General features: G+C 40.5%; 1 protein-coding gene across 1 annotated transcript in view; it reads right to left on the bottom strand.

The window, feature by feature from the left end:
• The window catches only part of MPPED2 (metallophosphoesterase domain containing 2), a 103,113-nt gene extending 87,826 nt beyond the window's left edge, over positions 1–15,287 (bottom strand). The window contains exon 1 of the mRNA XM_009892678.1: positions 15,061–15,287. Coding sequence (XP_009890980.1) covers positions 15,061–15,188 — 128 coding nt within the window. The 5' untranslated portion in view covers positions 15,189–15,287. The remainder of the gene's footprint in view (positions 1–15,060) is intronic.
• Between the last annotated feature and the right edge of the window lie 3,643 nt (positions 15,288–18,930).

The raw sequence follows: 18,930 nt of genomic DNA, 5'->3' as shown, positions 1-18,930 counted from the left end.
AAGCAGAACATTTCAATCACCCATTACAACTAAGAATCAGAGCTCTAAAGTCCAATGGCCAGACGCTGCTTCATGCCCTTCCAGTAACCCTGCAGCATGGCTATCACTGCCACTTCTTATCTTATCGCCGTTTCAAACATTGTCTGCTATGGTCAGACAAAGAGCCAGACCTAAACAATGATGGCAAATGAAGACTTCCAATGCAGTCTTGAACTTCTAATGAAAGTGATCATTCCTTACTGAGATAAAAAACCACTTCAGGGTTTTCCAGGCTTTAAAAATCGAAGTCAAGAGAATGGCAAATCTATTACTGCACGTAAACCTTTTCTCTGGGAAACAGGTAAGCACCAACTGTATGTATATGTACACACATACACACATGTAGAAACAAATATACACACCATGTGGATTTTTTTGATTCAGTTTTTTCATTAGAGAAAAAAAAAAGATCAGTCAAATTCTCCTCTGTTACACCTGGTGAGCAGAAAAAAAATTTAAAGGAGGCTTTTTGGCTCAGTAGATTTTAAAAGGCAGCTGAAGCGGCTGGGAGTTTTCCAGAGTAAAGAACCCAACGTTTTTAATTTCATTAAAATTCAGACAACTCTGCACTAGAAAATGATGTCACTTAGCAAAAGTTATTTTCGCAATGTTTTTGTAACAGTAAAATATCTGGTATATATGAAACTAAACAAAAAACCTAAACCCAGGAAGGAGCAAGTCTTTTGCTTCCATAGTTTTTCCTCCATCTCGCTGCTTGCTGTCAAGAGTATAAGCTTTTTTACCAGCATAATCTGTGTCCTCATTAGGTGGATCTGTTAACATGATTAACATTAAAACTATACCAGCAAACTTCACTAAAATAGATTTGGCCTCTGTTCAGGATGTCACAGCAACTGCCCTTTCTTCCGGGGGAGCCACAGGTAGGAGCTCTAAATGAGGATTACAGGGTTTCAAGGAGAGAAGAACACCCTGTCCAAGGTTCCATGTGAGAAAGACCGTTCTTCACTCATCCCACCCAGTCAGGGCAGATTTAGGTGGGACCATGCTGACTGCCCGCAGCGCCCCAGAGGCCTCAGTACCAGGGAAGGTCCAGAGATGCTCTCCTGCAGTTCAAAACAGGGTGGTACTTTTCAATCCTTGCATCGGCGCCTTGCACCCACACTTGTTGTGGCAATGCTGGCAGGAGAGTTGGCAGCTCAGCACTGCCCATGCTTTGAAGCACTACTCTGGCCCTGCAGAGAGTCGAAATTCCCACTGATCTCCACAGGTACGCTCAATTTCTACATCTTCAGGATTCTCTCGGATTATTGCTGTAGCTTTCAACAATGATGGGGAATTCTTTACTCCTTGTTTGGAAATTACACAAAAGTCTCATGTGGGTTCATTCCAGCTTTGCAATTCACCTACATGCGGAACCCTTAAACCATCCAACATCACAAGACACATAAACCAACAACTTCATAGCTACATCTCACAGAGTACTTTTGCAAAGAACCGCGAAGTCAGCCATACATCAGCCTCAGAAGCATTACTAATCAGTGCGGGTCTATAGTTTGATAACCCGGCGGCAGTGCCAGCCTCTGCACCTCCCCGTCCCCTCTCGTTGTGGCTGGGTCCTGCTTCAGCAGTCTCCCCAGTTGGGCCAGTAGAGGCATCTGCAGGGACGGATGGTGAACAGGACTGGAGAACAGAACTGGGCTGCACAGAGTTTCTCTCCCTCTCACTCCAGGGGATTATTCTGAATTCCCCATTACGTTACATGTATAACACAGACACGTGTGGGAGAACAGAACAGCAGAGGAAAGGAGCGAGGGCTACTTGAGCTGGCAGTACCACCACCCCAAAAAAAAACAGGGGGCAAAAAAGCCCTTATAAAGCCACAGCTTCACGCACTCATTGTCATTATGAATTTAACAAGCAGTGACTTAAATTCTTAAACCACAGTGGGTGTTACAAGGGATGTTGGTTTGAGCAGCTTAAGGCAGCCGCAGGTTACAGCTCTTTGTGAAGCCACAGTGCAAATCAGATTGCTGACCTGGTTGGGAGTTTCACATCACATCTGAAGGCAGTGGTGACCCTTGACTAGGTGTGCAAGTGAATGCTCTCCTACCTTGGCTTCATCAGTGATTATAAACCATAATAAAAAAAAGTAGAAATACCACAAGAAAAAATTTTAAGAAGGTATTTTGCCCTTTTTAGCAATATAACTCAGTTTAGGAAAATATTCCACAGCATCTTACTGTTTCTGCAAGGATAATGAAGACAAATTCAAAAACCTTGATTCCACTGAAACTTATGACAAAACTTCCATGCACAGAGGTTGCACTTCACTGCTTCAAAACATTTTCCCAGCAACAGTTACAAACTGGCCTTTCAAATGTATATGATGGGGTATGCATCTCAATGAAAACACAAGTTATTGAAGTTCTACTCTCTTAGTACTTTCATAAGCATTTAGGTCAAGTGCTGCAGAGCAGCATCACAGAAAGCTCCCTTCAAGATTCACTCCAAGAGAGTCAGGAGCAGCTCCTTCTTACTAACTGCGGGGAGCAGAAGAATGAGAAAGCAAGTAAACCTGTCAACGCGTGGAGTTGTCTATATGCTACTCCTCTGTAAAAAACATAAGCGCTGTAGTACCTTAAGAGTCCTTTTCAGACATTGTGTCACTACTAACACCTAATATAACAGGAAATTTTAAGCCAAATAGTAGATTAGCCAAAACACTACCAATAAATAGCAAAGGTGCCAGGCTTAGCATAAAAATGAAAAACACTAATGAAACATAGTGCAGTTTGTTCATACCATGTGCAGTCTAGAATCATGCATAATGTAACAGTGCAACTGCTAACAGCAGGCTCACAGAAGATAATTTACACTTGTTTTTATGGACACGAGGAACTGATCTTTGAAGTTGTCCCTAATGAGATTCTGCTTGGCCCTAACAGCATCCTGAGAGAATGTGCTGGTTTTCTCCCCTGCATCCGGCGCATATTTACAATGCAGAATCCAGACCTATTTAAATTGCACATGTGGACTGGTGCCCCCCCATGCCATCGCAAAGCCACGTTCTCACAGTGGGGGAAATACCTACTAAAATGTCTCAATTTACCTTCAAGTCTTTTTTGTAATTACACATACCAACTGTACTAATTACCAAAAGATACATGGGGGTTAATGAATAAGGGTGTTTTTTTAATTCATATAGTTGAACGCCTAACTTGATTAAGCTGCCAGGTCACTGGCAGCTGTATCACACACTGCAGAAGATGTGTCCAAATACAGTCATAAGGCTCCGCAGAGAAAACAGAAGTGTAGCTGTGTAATGGATCAGAAGACTTTATTTCAAAGACACGGGCAGCAGTAAGACAAATAGAAAACCTTTTTTGCTAAAGCAACGCAGTCATTGCTTTAATACTATACCCACCCGCTTTTAAAAGCCCTTTCAGTTATGAGATCTGCAAAAACCATTGAACCAACATCACTAAAATCTCAAGTTGCAACTGCTGCAGTAGCCACAACACCTCCTACAACTAGCAGATACTCTAGTACGAACACCACAAATTGGCAATGAACACGATGACATCATATTTGCGGAGACAGACCTCAACTCTGTCATGCTCAAAGAACACAGGCAGTCACATCTGTAGTCACATGTACAGTAACACAACCCTTCTACAGTACTGGACCAAAAATGACTGCAAAAGTTAGGTAAACATCTAAAAACATTTTTTTAAATGCTGCCTAATGCAACGTCAGTATGCGAGTACTCTGAGCACTGCTAACAAGTGTCATTGCCCACACTGAGCTTCCTAACCATACTTCTAGATATAGCCACCCATATACCGTGGCTCTTGACTATGACTGTTTCGAGTCAAAGTATTCAAGTAAACTGATTATCGTTTAGGGTAATATACTGAAGTGCAAACTAAGGCAGTTCAAGAAATGCTTTCACGTACCGTTCAATTGTTCCTTCTGCCGGATAACGGCCTTAAGGAGGGTGCTAAAATCAGAAGGCTGGGGATGGCAACTCCAGCAGCCACCCATGGGGCTGATACTGAATATACTAAAGCTATACCACCAGTGAGTCAACATTTTAACTCTTAGTTCTCTGCCTTTTTCTGCTTGGAAAACAGAGGGGAAAAAAAAAAATCCATAAATTCTTTGAACATACTTGTCAGCACTGAACTATAAACTCTACGAATGCAGAGTTTATAGTTCAAAATTAAATGACTCGGGGGATAGATAGCAGGATACTCGATTTTTCATTTAGAGCTCATTGTCTAATGTGACCCTAAACAAACAGAAATTCTACCCCCTGGCAGCTGTTTAGTGCCTTAAAAAAAAAACACAAAGGACTCTGCATTAGTTCCTATAAAGATGTTCATATAACAAAGACCACCACGGAAACTGGTGTTCTCTGAAGAAACTGTGGTTTGAATGGAGGCAGAGACTAATCTACCCTCCCAGTTCCACGTCAAGTCCCTACAGGTAAGAGACGACAGTCATTTGCGGGGAACTTATGAGGGAAGCTCTGACAGTAACTACAATAGCTCTGTGTGCGTACGCGGAGAAAGAGGATTTGTTCCCAGCGCACTGTCTGACACCGCTCACAAGCACGCTAAGCCCCGCAGAAGAAAAAATTATAAAGAATAAAAAAAAAAAAAAAAAAAAGCATGTCTTTAAAGCCATTTGGTTCTGGGCACAGCACAGGGAGGTTCAAATGACCTCGCCTCAGTACGTGAAGGCACAACCTCTTGGTCAGCTTTGCCACATTCCCTTGTGAACAGCTACAAGGCATAACTCTGGAAGCTCAAAATCTAAAAAAGCTTTTGTTAGGAAAATAATAAAACACACACAAACCTGAAAGACAGACTCCTCCGACACTACTGCTGCAGCAGTAACGTGCTATATATTACTGCTGCACTTCACGCTAGAGCAAGATTGCCTTTAAATACGTACGGAGACGGTAAAATTGTAACAAATGAAATACAGCTGCAGGTGTAAGGTGTGCAAAGAACTATACTTTAGGCCAACATCTTATCTCTGGTTACGTCTGGATATTTGAGATCATTTATCCATTTCTCGTCTCCCATTTATTTTGTATTAGTCACCTCCAGTACATTCCTCTTGCATTCTATTGGACAAGTGTCTGAACCCTAAAGAAATTGCATTGCCTTTTTATAACTAGATACCCAGAATATTGCCACTTGTTGTACCAGATCTTCTATAGACTCCCCATTTAATCTGAACCGATTGATCAAAAAAAAAAACCCTCTACCAACTTCCTGACTCTGTTTCAGTTTATACCTTTAAACTCTGCACTGAATAAAATGATTCATAAAAGGTCTTTCCCATTCTGTAGAATGATGCCTTAAAACTTAAGAGAAATACTGACTGAACGTAATGACTCTTGTGTATCAGAGTAATAAATGATGGCATGAACAGACTATCAAGGAAGCCAGGCGATGCAAAGTTAAATTTCAAATTAATATCACTCTTGCCAATCTAGACTGAAAGTAAGGATTCTTCTCAGGAAAATACGCTCTGTATTAATGATATCTAAAATGAGTGAGCCTGAAAACAAAACAAAATCCCCCTAAACACAGACCATTTAAATTTCTCGAAACCAATAGCAGGATTTCCTTTCTCCTCTGGCTCAGAGAAAATGAAGGCTCTACTCTAACTTACATACGTTTTGAAAACAACGTGTTTTCTTCACGGCATAGAATTTACGGTAATAGATAACTAACAACAAATGATGAAAACTCCAAGAGTTACAGGTCTTCACTTTGTTGCCAAGATGATGTATCAGGTTCTGAGCGGAACAGTACGTGTGATCCTTCCATGAACGCAGTGGCACTCTCACAAAGCAGCAATGCAAAGTAGCCGAGCAGAACACCACCAAAGGTCACGGTGCAAAAAAGAAAAAAAAAAAAAAAGTAAATCATATCCCACCCCTAGAGGATTATCATCAGCATTTTAATTCTCAGAGGGTGTCTGAAACTCATATTACAGTACTTGATCTGCACAGCCTCATTATACTGGCAACACTTCTAGCAGAAAAAAAAGCATCTAAGAACTTTGTGCAAACAATTAAATACCCTCCAAAAGATCTCAGGAGTTGCAATATGACTCATAACTCTCCCTCAGTAACCCAAAGAGGGTGTCCAAAGTGGAAACTTTCAAGGTATAGAATAATAATTATAGAAGAACAAAATTTGTTTTTCTTCTACATGACTTCCTTTCAAAACTGCGAACATCACTGTTTAACAAACAAAATATAATGGAAAATCAAACTAATGTCAAGAGGAATATAATCAAAATGAAAACAATTTCTTTAAAAAAAAAGTCATTTCAAAGATTACAACTGAGTTCTATACATTTTTTTATGTACAATTACATATTTATTTAGTTTTAATTCATTCACTCCTTTCCACCAGGAGGAAAAGTGAATGCCTGGCTGACTTGAAATCTACAAAATAAACAAACCATAAAGATGAAGTTTCCCTCTTCTTTAATATCTATTAATTATCATAATCTTATATGTACATTGTTAACAACCAGAGAAAAGAAGTCCCTGAAAGAATCATAGCTTAAAATTGAGGAAGCCACTTAATCTGGCATCTCTAAGCGACTGGTCCTGTCCCACTGGAAGCAATAAGAGTGTCACTAATCACTGCATTTAACAAGTATAGGACAAGGCTCCTATTTATTAAATATGCTGAATCACATGAAATTTTAATTCTGAACGATGATTTTCCCCAAAACTACTACTTCACCATTCACGGGAAAGAAAATAACCCTTTGGTAATTCCCACTGCTGGCCAAAAGTGAATGTGCTTTAAGAAACAAAGAAGCCTAGAGTAATTAAAAAGTAATGACTTTTTCCTTTGTGCTCCCTATATAAAAGGAGCACCAGGGAAGATATACTGGACTAGCACCTTTTTCTTCCCATAAACCGATACAATAGCTAAACATTTAGGAGTAATACACTGACCCTGATGCTCCCAGTCACTACACTCAATTCCTTATACCGGAGAAATTGTAAACGTGGTAAATAGCAAGTTTCCTGGCTTACAAATACATCAGATAAAGTCCCTCTATCATACTCCTTTCTCCTTCCCTCCCCCATTCTCTCTCCATCTGCTGCCCTCCTGGGAAAGGAGTGCTACGCTTAATGGCTGTGTGCTTTTAAGTCTAATGCGCTGGATATAAGTTAATGCCCAGTACAGTAAGTGGGGACTCTGCTGCGAGGAAGCCTCCAGTACTGTTTTTTTCCTTATCAACATCCCGTGGAAACTCTGTAGCCCTAATGTCAAGCAGCACGCAAGGAAGAGAGGGGCTGGGAATACAAAATCCACAACCTGTGACAAAAACACATCTTGCAAGACACCACATGGCACAATTATTTAAATAATATTTTGGTAAAAACATGACAGTTAGGTGTTTTTTTTTTTATTTGTCTCTCCCCTCAAGGTAATGATTTAAATTTAGAAAATATGCCCATTATAAAATAGGAAGTATGAAAACAGGGGCAAGCAATTCCCTGTCATTGGAGACTACACAGGTGAACTGTTGACAGCATTCCAATCCACAAGAGATTAAAAAGAAATTACATGGGCTTCATCCATGGGAGTTATGAAGAGGACAACCGAATCTAGGGATTATGGGTTGACTCTCTCTCTAGCCATCTTCCCTGCTCCCACCCCGAAAACTTCAGCAGTACCCAACCGCGCTTTGTTTCAGCCAACCTTCAGGCAGCAGGTCCTGCAGGGTACACACAGCTGATGTGGCAGGAGAAATCTCCAGGTTTATGGAGTTAAGACCAAGCTTTATGGTCAACTCTTCAGGAGAGAAATAGAACAACTGCAACTCCAGGTACCTGAAGTTTATTGTTTGGAATGCAGACTTGCGGTTCCCTGCTTTAACTACCTGGTACTGCTCCAAGCACGTTAGCGACTACTGGGTACAAGACTATCATACACTTTTCATTTGAAAAAAGGCATCAAAATACAAATCATTACATGAAGTCTATTCACATTTACTACAGATATAATTGTTGTGACTTTAGCATTTTAAACACATGCCTATTTTGACCACAGCTTCCTCATTTTATAATTAAAGCAACCAAACACAGTATCACAAAACTCGCTCTCTGCAACAAATAAGACCTAAAACTTGCAATCTTAATGGCCCTCATCAAAACTTAAAATAAATGGGCAAGACCTGAATTTCCAAATCCCATCAAAACAGCAAGCTCTTTACATCTTCTGAAATATCTGCTATGAAATTGTGCAGGTATATATGCGGACACGCTTACCTCCCTCCCCTGTTTTGCACCGCTCTGCATGTGCACATTACAGAACAGACGAGAAGGCAGCATCCCGCCTTCTGCGAGCAGAAACAACCATGAGGAAGTCCAGGAATCTACAATTGCATACGCCAAGTATGATTCAAACCACTGGAAACAAGAAGCCATTGCTTCAAAGGACCAAAGCTCACAATTTGCTGGAATCCTTTCTAGGGACTTGGAAAAACCTGGCATGAATTAAGAGGTGAATGATTTTGCCATGTGAGACCAAGGGGACTTCCTACCCACCACTGGCACTCCACTTTCTCTGCCAGCACCCATCACTTGGGGCAATGCCAGTAACCAACCCCTATGCCAAACTCTACTGTATCTTCAAAGAAGTAACTTTACAGCTTGCTATAAGACATGCATGTTTTAAAGAAATCTCCCTGCCTCACTGTATTTCTACTACACCTAAGCACGTTTATTTTCTCAAGTTGTGCCATAACATTTTACACAATTTGAAATAAAACTCGTCAGGTGCTCCTTAGGGAAGACGACATGCTGGCCCTCCGTTTTTTCCGTAGATACCCAACGTTAGGCAACTGACTTGAAAATTAAGCCACTCTGGTAGCTCAAGATTGGAAATGTCAACTCGAAGTTACCGCGCAACATTCAGGACAGAACTGATGTTCAGTCCTGCATCAAACAGAGTAAGCTGCATATAGTAATTTAACATAGACCTCTAAATCCACATTGTTTACTGGGCTTTCCTTCTGCTTATTTGTCCAATGAAATATTCAACCAAGGATTTGTAAAACAAAATAACAAGATGCATGGTAGGTAGGCACAGCACTTTCCTTGGGCTTGGAATGGCCATGTGTCACAGGAGCCAAGCGTGCTCGTCACTGCTGGCAGCGAGGACCAGCCTCATCCTGCCACTAGGAGAAAATCATGAGCCAAAAACTCTACAGTGGGATTTGCAGTGCGGGGCCTGTATTAACTCCCTGCTTGGAAATCTATACTCTAGAAGTTGTTTCACAGGATAGATTGCCCTCTCACCCTTCAAGCATTCAACAAAATCAAGAATCTGCTGCTTCCACAACAATATCCCTACTGCCCTGGTATTTTAAAAGAAGAAACAAGCTTCCAGTGACAGTACAACATCCTGATTGCAATGTATATCCATCTTTTTTGTCTAACTACTTCACAGCAAAGAGCTCCCTCAGTGAGCAGTCTCCCTCCAACACACAGTGCTGTGGTAGGGACCACTGATGGAGAAAGCGTTCCTGGTCAGATCCCATCACATGCCTCCCATAAGATAAGAACCCACAGTATATCGTACATAGACGTGAAACTGCGGGTCAACTCTCACTCAGTATTACTGACCACTAAATGAACTACATAGGTAAAACTAGAATGTAGAATCAGATCACGTAATGAAAATTCCCATTTAGAGCGCTCAGCTACCGAGTATTTGTTACCTGAAGGATCCTTTACATGTTAATACAACATAAAAGAACATTAACATACGTGTGTATGAAAACCAAATAATTTTCTTTCTTTCTCCCTCTCAGGGTTTACTACAGGGGCCAGACTGATGCTACACGGTGGTGTTTTAACAGCACGATTTCGTCAATGAAGAAATACAGAGAAGAAACACCCATCTCCTCCCATACTTGTCCCTTGGCTGATCCGTAAAGCCACTGCCCTCTCTCCTGCGCTGGCCACCCCCGTAACCCACTGCTGGTGAGGCTACGCCAAGGAAGAGATCGCTGCAAGTAGCTCATTGGAAGAAAAGAAAAAAAAACACCCAAACCAAACACCACCGAACGGATATTTTAACCGAGACCATTTCAGTGGTGGGATCTATAGAGCAGCCTTGGAGAAGACTCTGCCAGCACTACTGGGAAGGTGGCAAAGTGTCTGGCATGGGGGCAGGAACGGGCAGCTGGGGAGCTGCAGGTTTGGCAACAATATCCACCAAAACTATGATCCTTTATCACAACAGTATCAACAGAACCAGCCCCCCCAGTCATAGCTAACTAGCCTAAGACTGAATCTCTGTATTGTCTCAACCAATATTATTACATGTACAAACTCCACTATTCTGTAAATGTCAAATAAGTCCATATTCTACTACTGCCAATTCTTTCCCCCTCCCCCTAAATATCACACACCTTATACAAAACAAAAGTTGAGAACATTACAAATCAAATGCATGATTTCCCACTAATATCAGCAGGGGTTTATAAAGCTCATTAAATGCAGGATGGTTTCCCCAAGAAAAAAAAATAATACGCAAGATCCTATTTCTCAAGGTTAGCAGTCTAATCAGATCTCCAAGTTTTAACAGTTTAAGGCTTCGTCACAGTTGAAAGTTTTTCCTTCTATGATTATACAGCTATATTTTTATATTGCTACTATTATTATATATATACATTTACACATAATCATACACTTAAATACTTTATTCAACTATACGTATATATTTCTACTGATATAAAACTGTTTATACTCTTTGTTTTAAACTAAGAATATTCACATGGGGAATTACTCCAGCACAGGAAAGGCAGTAAAGTTATATAGTTACAGATTGTTCAATGTATCTCCAGGTATGAATAAACTCATTTAGAAGACTTCTGCTCTGGCACAGAAACCTCTCTCTTTCTTATTCCCCTACTACTGAATTTTAAACCGTACCAGCATTTTATAGTGTATTTCAAGTATCCTAAAAACAAGCCACCACGCTATTCTGGTGGGAGCAGAGGAAAGCTAATGAACTCCCCTAAAAGGCTGAGCCTGCAGCAGCCCCGGCTACAGCTAGTTTAGCCCCACAAAACTCCCTCGTCCTCACCAGCTGGGCCAGTCCAAACTGGCATTTTCCACAAGAAATACACAAAGTTTATTTCACTCTCCCCTCCCCCCCCAAGAGTAAACAGGAAGATTTTTTTTGCTCTGCTTAAAATCTACGAAAATAGTTTTCCATTTGGATTTGTCCTATTTTCTTTTCAGCTCCTTTCCATTGGTCTGAGGAAAAAAAATGGGTGAGACAGGAAGGTTCCACAAAACTGAGCCTTAGTAATTCCTGTTAATTAAAATGGTTTAACGACCCACTGTGGCGACCTACTGTAAAGCTGCACAGAGAAAAGAAAGAAGAAAAAAAAAAGTCTTAAAAAAAAAAAGGACCACCCTAAGCAAATGGCATATATATCCGATGAATTCAATTATCTTCTAAGGTTAGTCACTTTCACTTTTTTCCTACTGTTTGCTTACAATAGTTGAAATTTTTTCTCTCTCTCTACTTTGAGGCTGTAGTTTCAGAGAACGAAGCCTTCTGCAGCTCAAGGCATACCTGCCACCAGCTCCTCCCACATGTGCCCATCCTGTCCCCAGGCTGCATCCTACTGCCGCTCGCTCACCGGTATCCCTGGATCCGCTGACCGTAGCCTCATACACAACATCTCAAGGGTCTACACAGGATTAAAAGCTTTTCCTTTCCTCTTTTAAAGAAAACAAAACAAAACAAAAAGCTTACAATATTTGGCAGCACTACACTGGAGGAACAAGAAGCATTTGTCTCTTGAAGTCACAATTCCTGACAAAAAATGGGAAAGTATGAAGACTTTCAAAAGAATAATAATAATTAAGACGCAAAGGGAGGCATATTATAATTGTTACTATTTTGCACCTGACCTTTAAAGCAAGGAACTAGGGTGATGCTGTTAATTAAAACTAACTGGAAGTAAACATGACTTGTACAAAACATTCAAATACAGGAATTTTATAGCATCTTCAGAAAATAAGTGAAACCTGTGGGTGGGAGCATTGCTTCAAGATGACAAAATATTTAACAGGATATCCCTTTATCCAAAATAATCGTAGAGTAAAAAATGTCTTTAGAACACCTGTTCAATTAGAGAAATAAAATACAAAGACAGGACAAACTGATTGAAAAGTCATACTATACCAGAGCTTAAGTAACTGACAAAACTGCTGTCACAGCCAGCCCAAGCAAAGGCAGCTTTAATACACTGCTATTTACCTTAGAGCACACTTCAACAGATTCACTAAGAAGTGCTGGAGTAAAAATACATATAAAGATGATAAAAGAGAACTGTAACCCTGCTGACCAAACTATATGACATCGTCATGTGAAAGGCACAAAATGAAAGCCGGAGAAAGCGCAGGACATGTGTCCCACGGAACAGGCAGAGTAGCGCCTTAACCAGCGGGTTTATGCTGGTGATGTTCCACAGACTCTCCATCTACTCTGCTTGAGACGAGAATTAGGCCCAGAGCATACTGGAACCAGAAACGGCTCAGTATATGCCAAGAATCCAGTTCTCACCTTTGCATGTGAAGATGCATATCCATGAAGAAATTGCTTTAAAAAAAAAAAATTATTTCCTTTAGGAAATATTTCCATAAGCTGCACCCAGCCACTGATTTATGCTATGCAGAAGGACCCTGTAACAATATGCTGCCCTGCGATTCAAATACATGCCCTATTGCTCAGTTCCCATGTTGCCTTACTCATTTCTCATCATCCCACAATTTATTAAAATTAATTTCTCATTAATGAATTAAACTTCCTCAAACTCCCTCTTAAAACAAAAAAAAAAAAAAAAGCATGTATTACTTTAAGATATCAAAAAAGAAAAGCAGGCTGTAAAAGCAAAACAAATCAAACAATCCTGGCAGCCGTGGCAATGTGGCACTAGAAAGATACAACAGGGTAAAAAAGGATCATGTTTTCTTTGTTAATACTGCTTTTACCAATTTTCTGTCCAGGTTTCTCGCTTGACGATATCCTCTTTCAGAAATAGGCTCAATGCTTCCACTACAACACACTGGGAAGGCACATAAGGACGCTTCTGAAGCCACCACACAACCCAGTCTCTCCTCCCCAGAACTGACTCCACGGGTTCTTACCATCACACAAACCCACAGCCCCAGTCATACCTTCCCTTCCTCGCTTTCTTCTACCCACAACTCTACACACCTGACAAGATCCTGTCATTTTTTCCTCAACAGGTTTTCTAAACCTCATCATTTGCTATCCAGACCCACACCTGAACTCACCTACTGCACCGCAACACTGTTTTCTTTGCTTCCATGGTAAATCCGAGACTAATCAATCCCCTTTCCATTGTTCTAAATTTGGATCTCCCTTTTCGTATGACACACCCTTCCTTGAAACCAAATTACTGATTTTAAGAAAGCTGCAGCATTTCAGTTAAAAAGCCTTTAAAACACTGTCACTATATTGTTCTTTATAGTTTCAGTATTTATTTCAATTACACAGTTTCTCCAAACAAGTAAAATATCTTTTAAAACATCTGTCAAGTCAATATCATTTAAGAGATACACAAATTAGTAGTGAAGTCGCTGTGTAATTGTTTGTGAGTTTTTGAAACAAAGCATAAGCAATTTTTACAATGTTGAATGCCACACTCAGTTGGTCCTAAAATCAGCTCCCACTGAAATCAATGTCAATAAGAAGGGGCTCTTTAAAACCACTTTCTACGTTTCTATTGTTTGGTCTGACATGTACTTAACGTCAGTCAGAAGGGCAGTCTGGAGTGCAAAACACGCAACAGAAATTTGCTGACAAAAGGTCTGAAAAGAAAATCGAGAAACGGAAACATTTCTAAAAGGAAAGTTACATCATCGTTGTAGTCATACATCAAATGTAATTAACGAAAACTTTTTCCACCTTCAAAAGTCACATGCACAACACTCTTCAGCATCCTTCCAAAAGTTGCCTTTTAGGAAGATTGTAACCACATGAAATCCTATTAGAAGGTGCTGAACTCCTACATTGTGACTCTTCCGGCAGGCTTCTACATAACAAAAATGCAATGAAGTACCATACAACTTTTCCCCCCTTATTATGCAAAACCCTTATCAAATTCAATAGTGTGGCATCATTCAAAATCCCGCCTAACAATGGCACGCAGGAGGTCAAGAGATGTCGCCTTTGTTTTAGTTTCACGTGCTTCTCAGTCTATTAATGTTAAAAGAAAAAGAACCTCCGCAGAAATAACCGATAAAGATCAAACTTAACTAAACAATGGGACGGAAATTCGGAGTTAAAACTGGTACTTAGCTCTTACGGCAAACCATTGTGCCTGGGCAGCGTGCGGCAGACCGATCCTGCGGGTCACACAATCCCCAGGAATAAGCAGGTGAGGGAAGAAGCCTTCAGCTCCCCAATTCCCAGGCTTTTGTTGGTGGGAGTTCGGGGCAGGGATTTGTATTTCTGGGGAGGAACCACCGCGCAGCCCCGGACACCGCCTTGGAGGCGCGTTGCGAGTGGATGGCAGCATTCGGCACACGTTCCACTCGCAACCGGCAGGACAAAGGATTCAGTGATCAGGGGGGGACAATTAGTCCCAATTAGGCCTATTTCGCAGCTGAGTGTAAGGGCTGGGGGAAGGGAACTTCAATCTTAAAGCAATGGGTCCCTCCGGCGAGTTAAAGTGAGATCAGTGACATGACAGTTTCAGAAAATGTCCCCTATTAGTCATCGGTAGGGCACGCTTCCCCCAGCCCCAGGCAGGAGCCATCCTCGCCAGGAGATGATGGAGCAGTGTTCCTCAAACACGCCGCGTACGAAATTTCACAAGCATATTGCCTATTAGCTAACGAGACTAATCAGTTTGGTTACCAGTTTTCAACCCACTCCACCAGCAGCGGTTGGCGGTTCCAAGGCACACGCAGCCGCACACGCAGGCACACACGCAGGCGACGTCAGGAATACTCACATATGCACATGCGGAGGCTGGAACCTGCTCTGATTAATGTTGTAGTGTGTAAACGCCTGTGTTGGGTTGGAGCTGTATTCATCCACCGTTATGGTAACTTTGCCTTGTGAAGGAATTCCATGAGCCATCCTTCCTCCTTATGGACATGAGCAGCTCACAACTTCCCAAGGCCAGGAGCGGGGTAGGGCATTGTGTTCCAGGCGGCTCCCGACTCCCAGCAGCTCCTCATCTACTCCTCGGACCTCTGCCAGGAGAGAAAGAGAGCACACGCTGCTATCAACTCAAAGGAGATGTAAACGCAGAGAGACACATTACTCTATCCTCTCCCAATTTCCATCCGAAGATCTTTTTCTATATTTCTGATGTACCCATCACCCAACTCTCTAAGCGTTACTATTCACGTTTTTTTTCTTTAATTACTTCATCATTTAACTCCACCGTCATTAAATACATCCAAAGGATGAATGCTTTATTTTCAGGGAAAAAAAACCCTTGTGTTGAAAGCTCCAGTTAAATACTCTACATTTACTATTCTTTATTTTAAATAACATCTTGTGCTAATTGCAACCATGGAAAATAACAAGTGGACCCAGTTTCCTGAAGGACAAAGGGCTTTCCACAAATGCGCACGCTTGCTTTCAAGGCCCTGTTTAAGCTTTACGAAATAAGTTACATCTGAGAGACTTAGAAGAAGCTGATGCAGAGCAGAAAATTTTACAACTGCATAGCAAAAGGTACACCCAAAGACCTTTGAATCAAAGTATTTATCTGTCCAGAAAAAGGCTAGTATCAAGACAACGTTAACAAAATATCCATGTTATAGTGTGCGAGCAATGAAACTGGTTTGGATTCATCACCAGATAGTAAGTAATGATTTATCTGACAGATTTAAGTGCAATTTTCTGCATAAATATTTCTGCATAAGATGAAAGAAATATGCTCTTCCCTCTCTAGGCATTCCTATCGTTCACTTCTTCAAAGTGCTCTTAAACATATTTTGCATTAAGACTGGAAGCATTCTATAACACGAGCATAAGCCCAATAGCCCGAAACTTCCCAACCCTCATCTCTGCTGAGTTCCCAGTGCAGAATCTGCGCTTCAATTTCTTCAATCAATAAACCGAGGATACCTCAGCTGCCTTCCTTTCAGAGGGACTTTGGGAAAATTGATCAGCTGATGTTCGAAGAACACTTTCAAGATGAGCAACTCTTTAAAAGCCATTTATGAGGCAGAGCCTCAGCTGGGGCACGCTATCCCAGCACCAAGGACTTACATGAAACCATGACGCTTTGCATCGGTTGCTATCACCCCTTTAGTTGCCACACACAATAGATTTTTCATATCCGGTGTGTAACTTACAAAAGTAAACCAGTGCTTACTGGGAAGACAAAGAGATAGGAAAAAGAAGAGAATGACTTGAGCCCTGAGCATCAAACTAAGCAGTATTTTTCCAGTGTGATTTTCCTGGACTTCTCTTAGCTCCCAGATAGAAATGTGGTTGCCATGTGTAACATTAAGCGTTTGGAATCTTTGATTTGTATTCAAAATATATTTTTAATACAAAGACTAATTTCCAGTTTGGCACGAAGAACGATAAAAATGCCCTGCAAATGGCAGATGGCCTGCTATAGGCCATTTATTTTACTATTTTACAACCTCAGGCCTATGTAGGCTTCCATATGTTAGTTGGGTTAAGACATTCTGCAACCTTCATTCCAGTAATTGGGTTCTATCCTTCATCTTCTTTGTCATTGGAGGAGAGGGGAAAAAAACAAACAAACAAAAAAAAGAAACTAAACTCTAAAGTTCCCATTTAAAAACCAAGTCACTAGTGAGACAGCACATCACCGTAACTAAGGTTATGATCTGGTCTTTACACTAATCCTGCCTCGTAAGAATAAGCATAATAGTTTCAGGAGTAAAAATCAGCAAGGTGAGCTTCACTAACCCAAATCTGTGCTGTGTTAGAAGTGACATAGGATGCTACAACTGCTCACGAATCATAATGTAACGGTTACCATACCAAGTTTGCAGCTGTTTCCTTTATTTCCCTTACAATTATATTTTAGTGTTATTTTGCATAACAGTAAAACACAACACCTGCTTCAAATTGCAGTCCTGTTCCAAGTACTGTAATTCTTTTGAGATAGGAACTACCAAGAGTGTGCAACACAGAACAGCATAATTGCCCTGCACTAGAAAGTAAAGACAAATGAAAACATCTTCCTGTTAGAGAAATGACTGTCATTAACAAGAATGCTAGCCATCAAAGCTCCCAGGAAAAAAAAGAAAAAAAAAACCAACTAAGTTTTTCTTTTACCCAGCAAGAACTTTAGCGGCTGCATAAATTAAGTAGAAGTGTGAAAATTACATGTCTAATGTTATTTTTCCATAATTAAAAGCTACAATATAAAACAACACGTTAAACCACCAACAAAAATATGCTCGGGCTCTCAGAAAAGCTAAATCACACTATTTTCAGTAATCTAGCATAAGAAAGGTCAGAACATTAAATTTCATATTATAGTTCACTCATGGAAAAAAATCCAATTTGTTCATGAGAGTGAATTATACGTAAAGATAATAAGCATTTTTTACAAGGTTTATAACAATCCATGTTGCAGAAAGAAATTACAACTAACCCGCATAAAACAAATGATAAGAGGATACTTGAATAGCTGTATTAAATACTTTAAAGTTGACTTACAATAAGATTATAAGTATATAAGCTGCAATTGCTTCCCATTGTTCCAATCTTTAATCTTAAGAATAAATCTCCATACTTAAATTAAGACAAAGCCGAACAAAGCATCCTTTTAAAATGAAGTTCAACAACAAATGCTGGACTGGAAAAAAAGTAAAATTTGAAGCTGGCTTCTGTGTCAATTCTTTTAAATTCTATTTAGGGCTCTATAGAGTACTACAGCTCACCTACCAGAAGTATTTAATTATTACCTTCTTTACTGTGAACTTCTGTGAAGAAAATATCCAAAAGGAGCTGAACACTTCAAAACTTTCAAAACAAATATATTTTAGGCCCAAGATTAAAAAAAAAAATAATTTAAAAGGCTACTTTGAATCGGTACCGTTCTTCTTTCACCAACTGCAATCACTCTTTGAAGATTACATACAAGAAATGAGTACAAAAGAATAAAACTTCCATTATTTTTCACATCTGTCAAGTAAAACAATGTGCAGTATCTTATATGCCTTATGTAGCAGTTTTGAGTAAGAATGATTATATTAAAAATCTAAATGAAGATTTTTATTTTTTTTTTTTTTTAGCACGCTACGTTTTCCCAAACAGAGCTGTTATCCTGGGAGCAACAGCCCTTTTCCAGCGTGGATTTGTACCGACAGGGAGACAGGAGATGTGCTATTGTATAAACCTCTGCTCCGTTTTACAGGTACAAACCCGCACTTTTTTCACAAAAGGGCTGACACAAACTTACGCGCAGCTGATTTTAAACCAGCATAGTGTCGCTGTATCAAAAAACTATCCCCAAATAAGCACAGATAAGTAATTTTAAAACGCAAGGTTACATCCCGGGGCGAGCTGCCCGCACAGGCTCTACCTATGTACACGCACACACAGACACGCGAAAAAAAGAAACACCCAACACGCTTTTCCCCTCCCCAATAAAATATTTACGCCCTCCTCGGCTGAATTTCGGCAATTTGCCTTCTGGTTGCGCCGGTGTTGTCAGAGAGAACGCTGAAAGGCGGGAGACGGAAAGGGTTAATTCCGTGTCAACACCTTCCGCGGATACATCCACTATCCCGACACTGTTACATCCCCAAAACCCGTTACACCCCCGCGGTGTTTTGGATACATATTGTTTCACACATTAAGAATAATATAAGCAATT

The sequence above is a fragment of the Charadrius vociferus genome, unplaced genomic scaffold (assembly GCF_000708025.1).
Source record: "Charadrius vociferus isolate BGI_N301 unplaced genomic scaffold, ASM70802v2 scaffold19, whole genome shotgun sequence".
Taxonomy (NCBI): domain Eukaryota; kingdom Metazoa; phylum Chordata; class Aves; order Charadriiformes; family Charadriidae; genus Charadrius; species Charadrius vociferus.
Note: the sequence above shows the minus strand (reverse complement) of the source record. Positions and strands in the feature narration are given on the sequence as shown.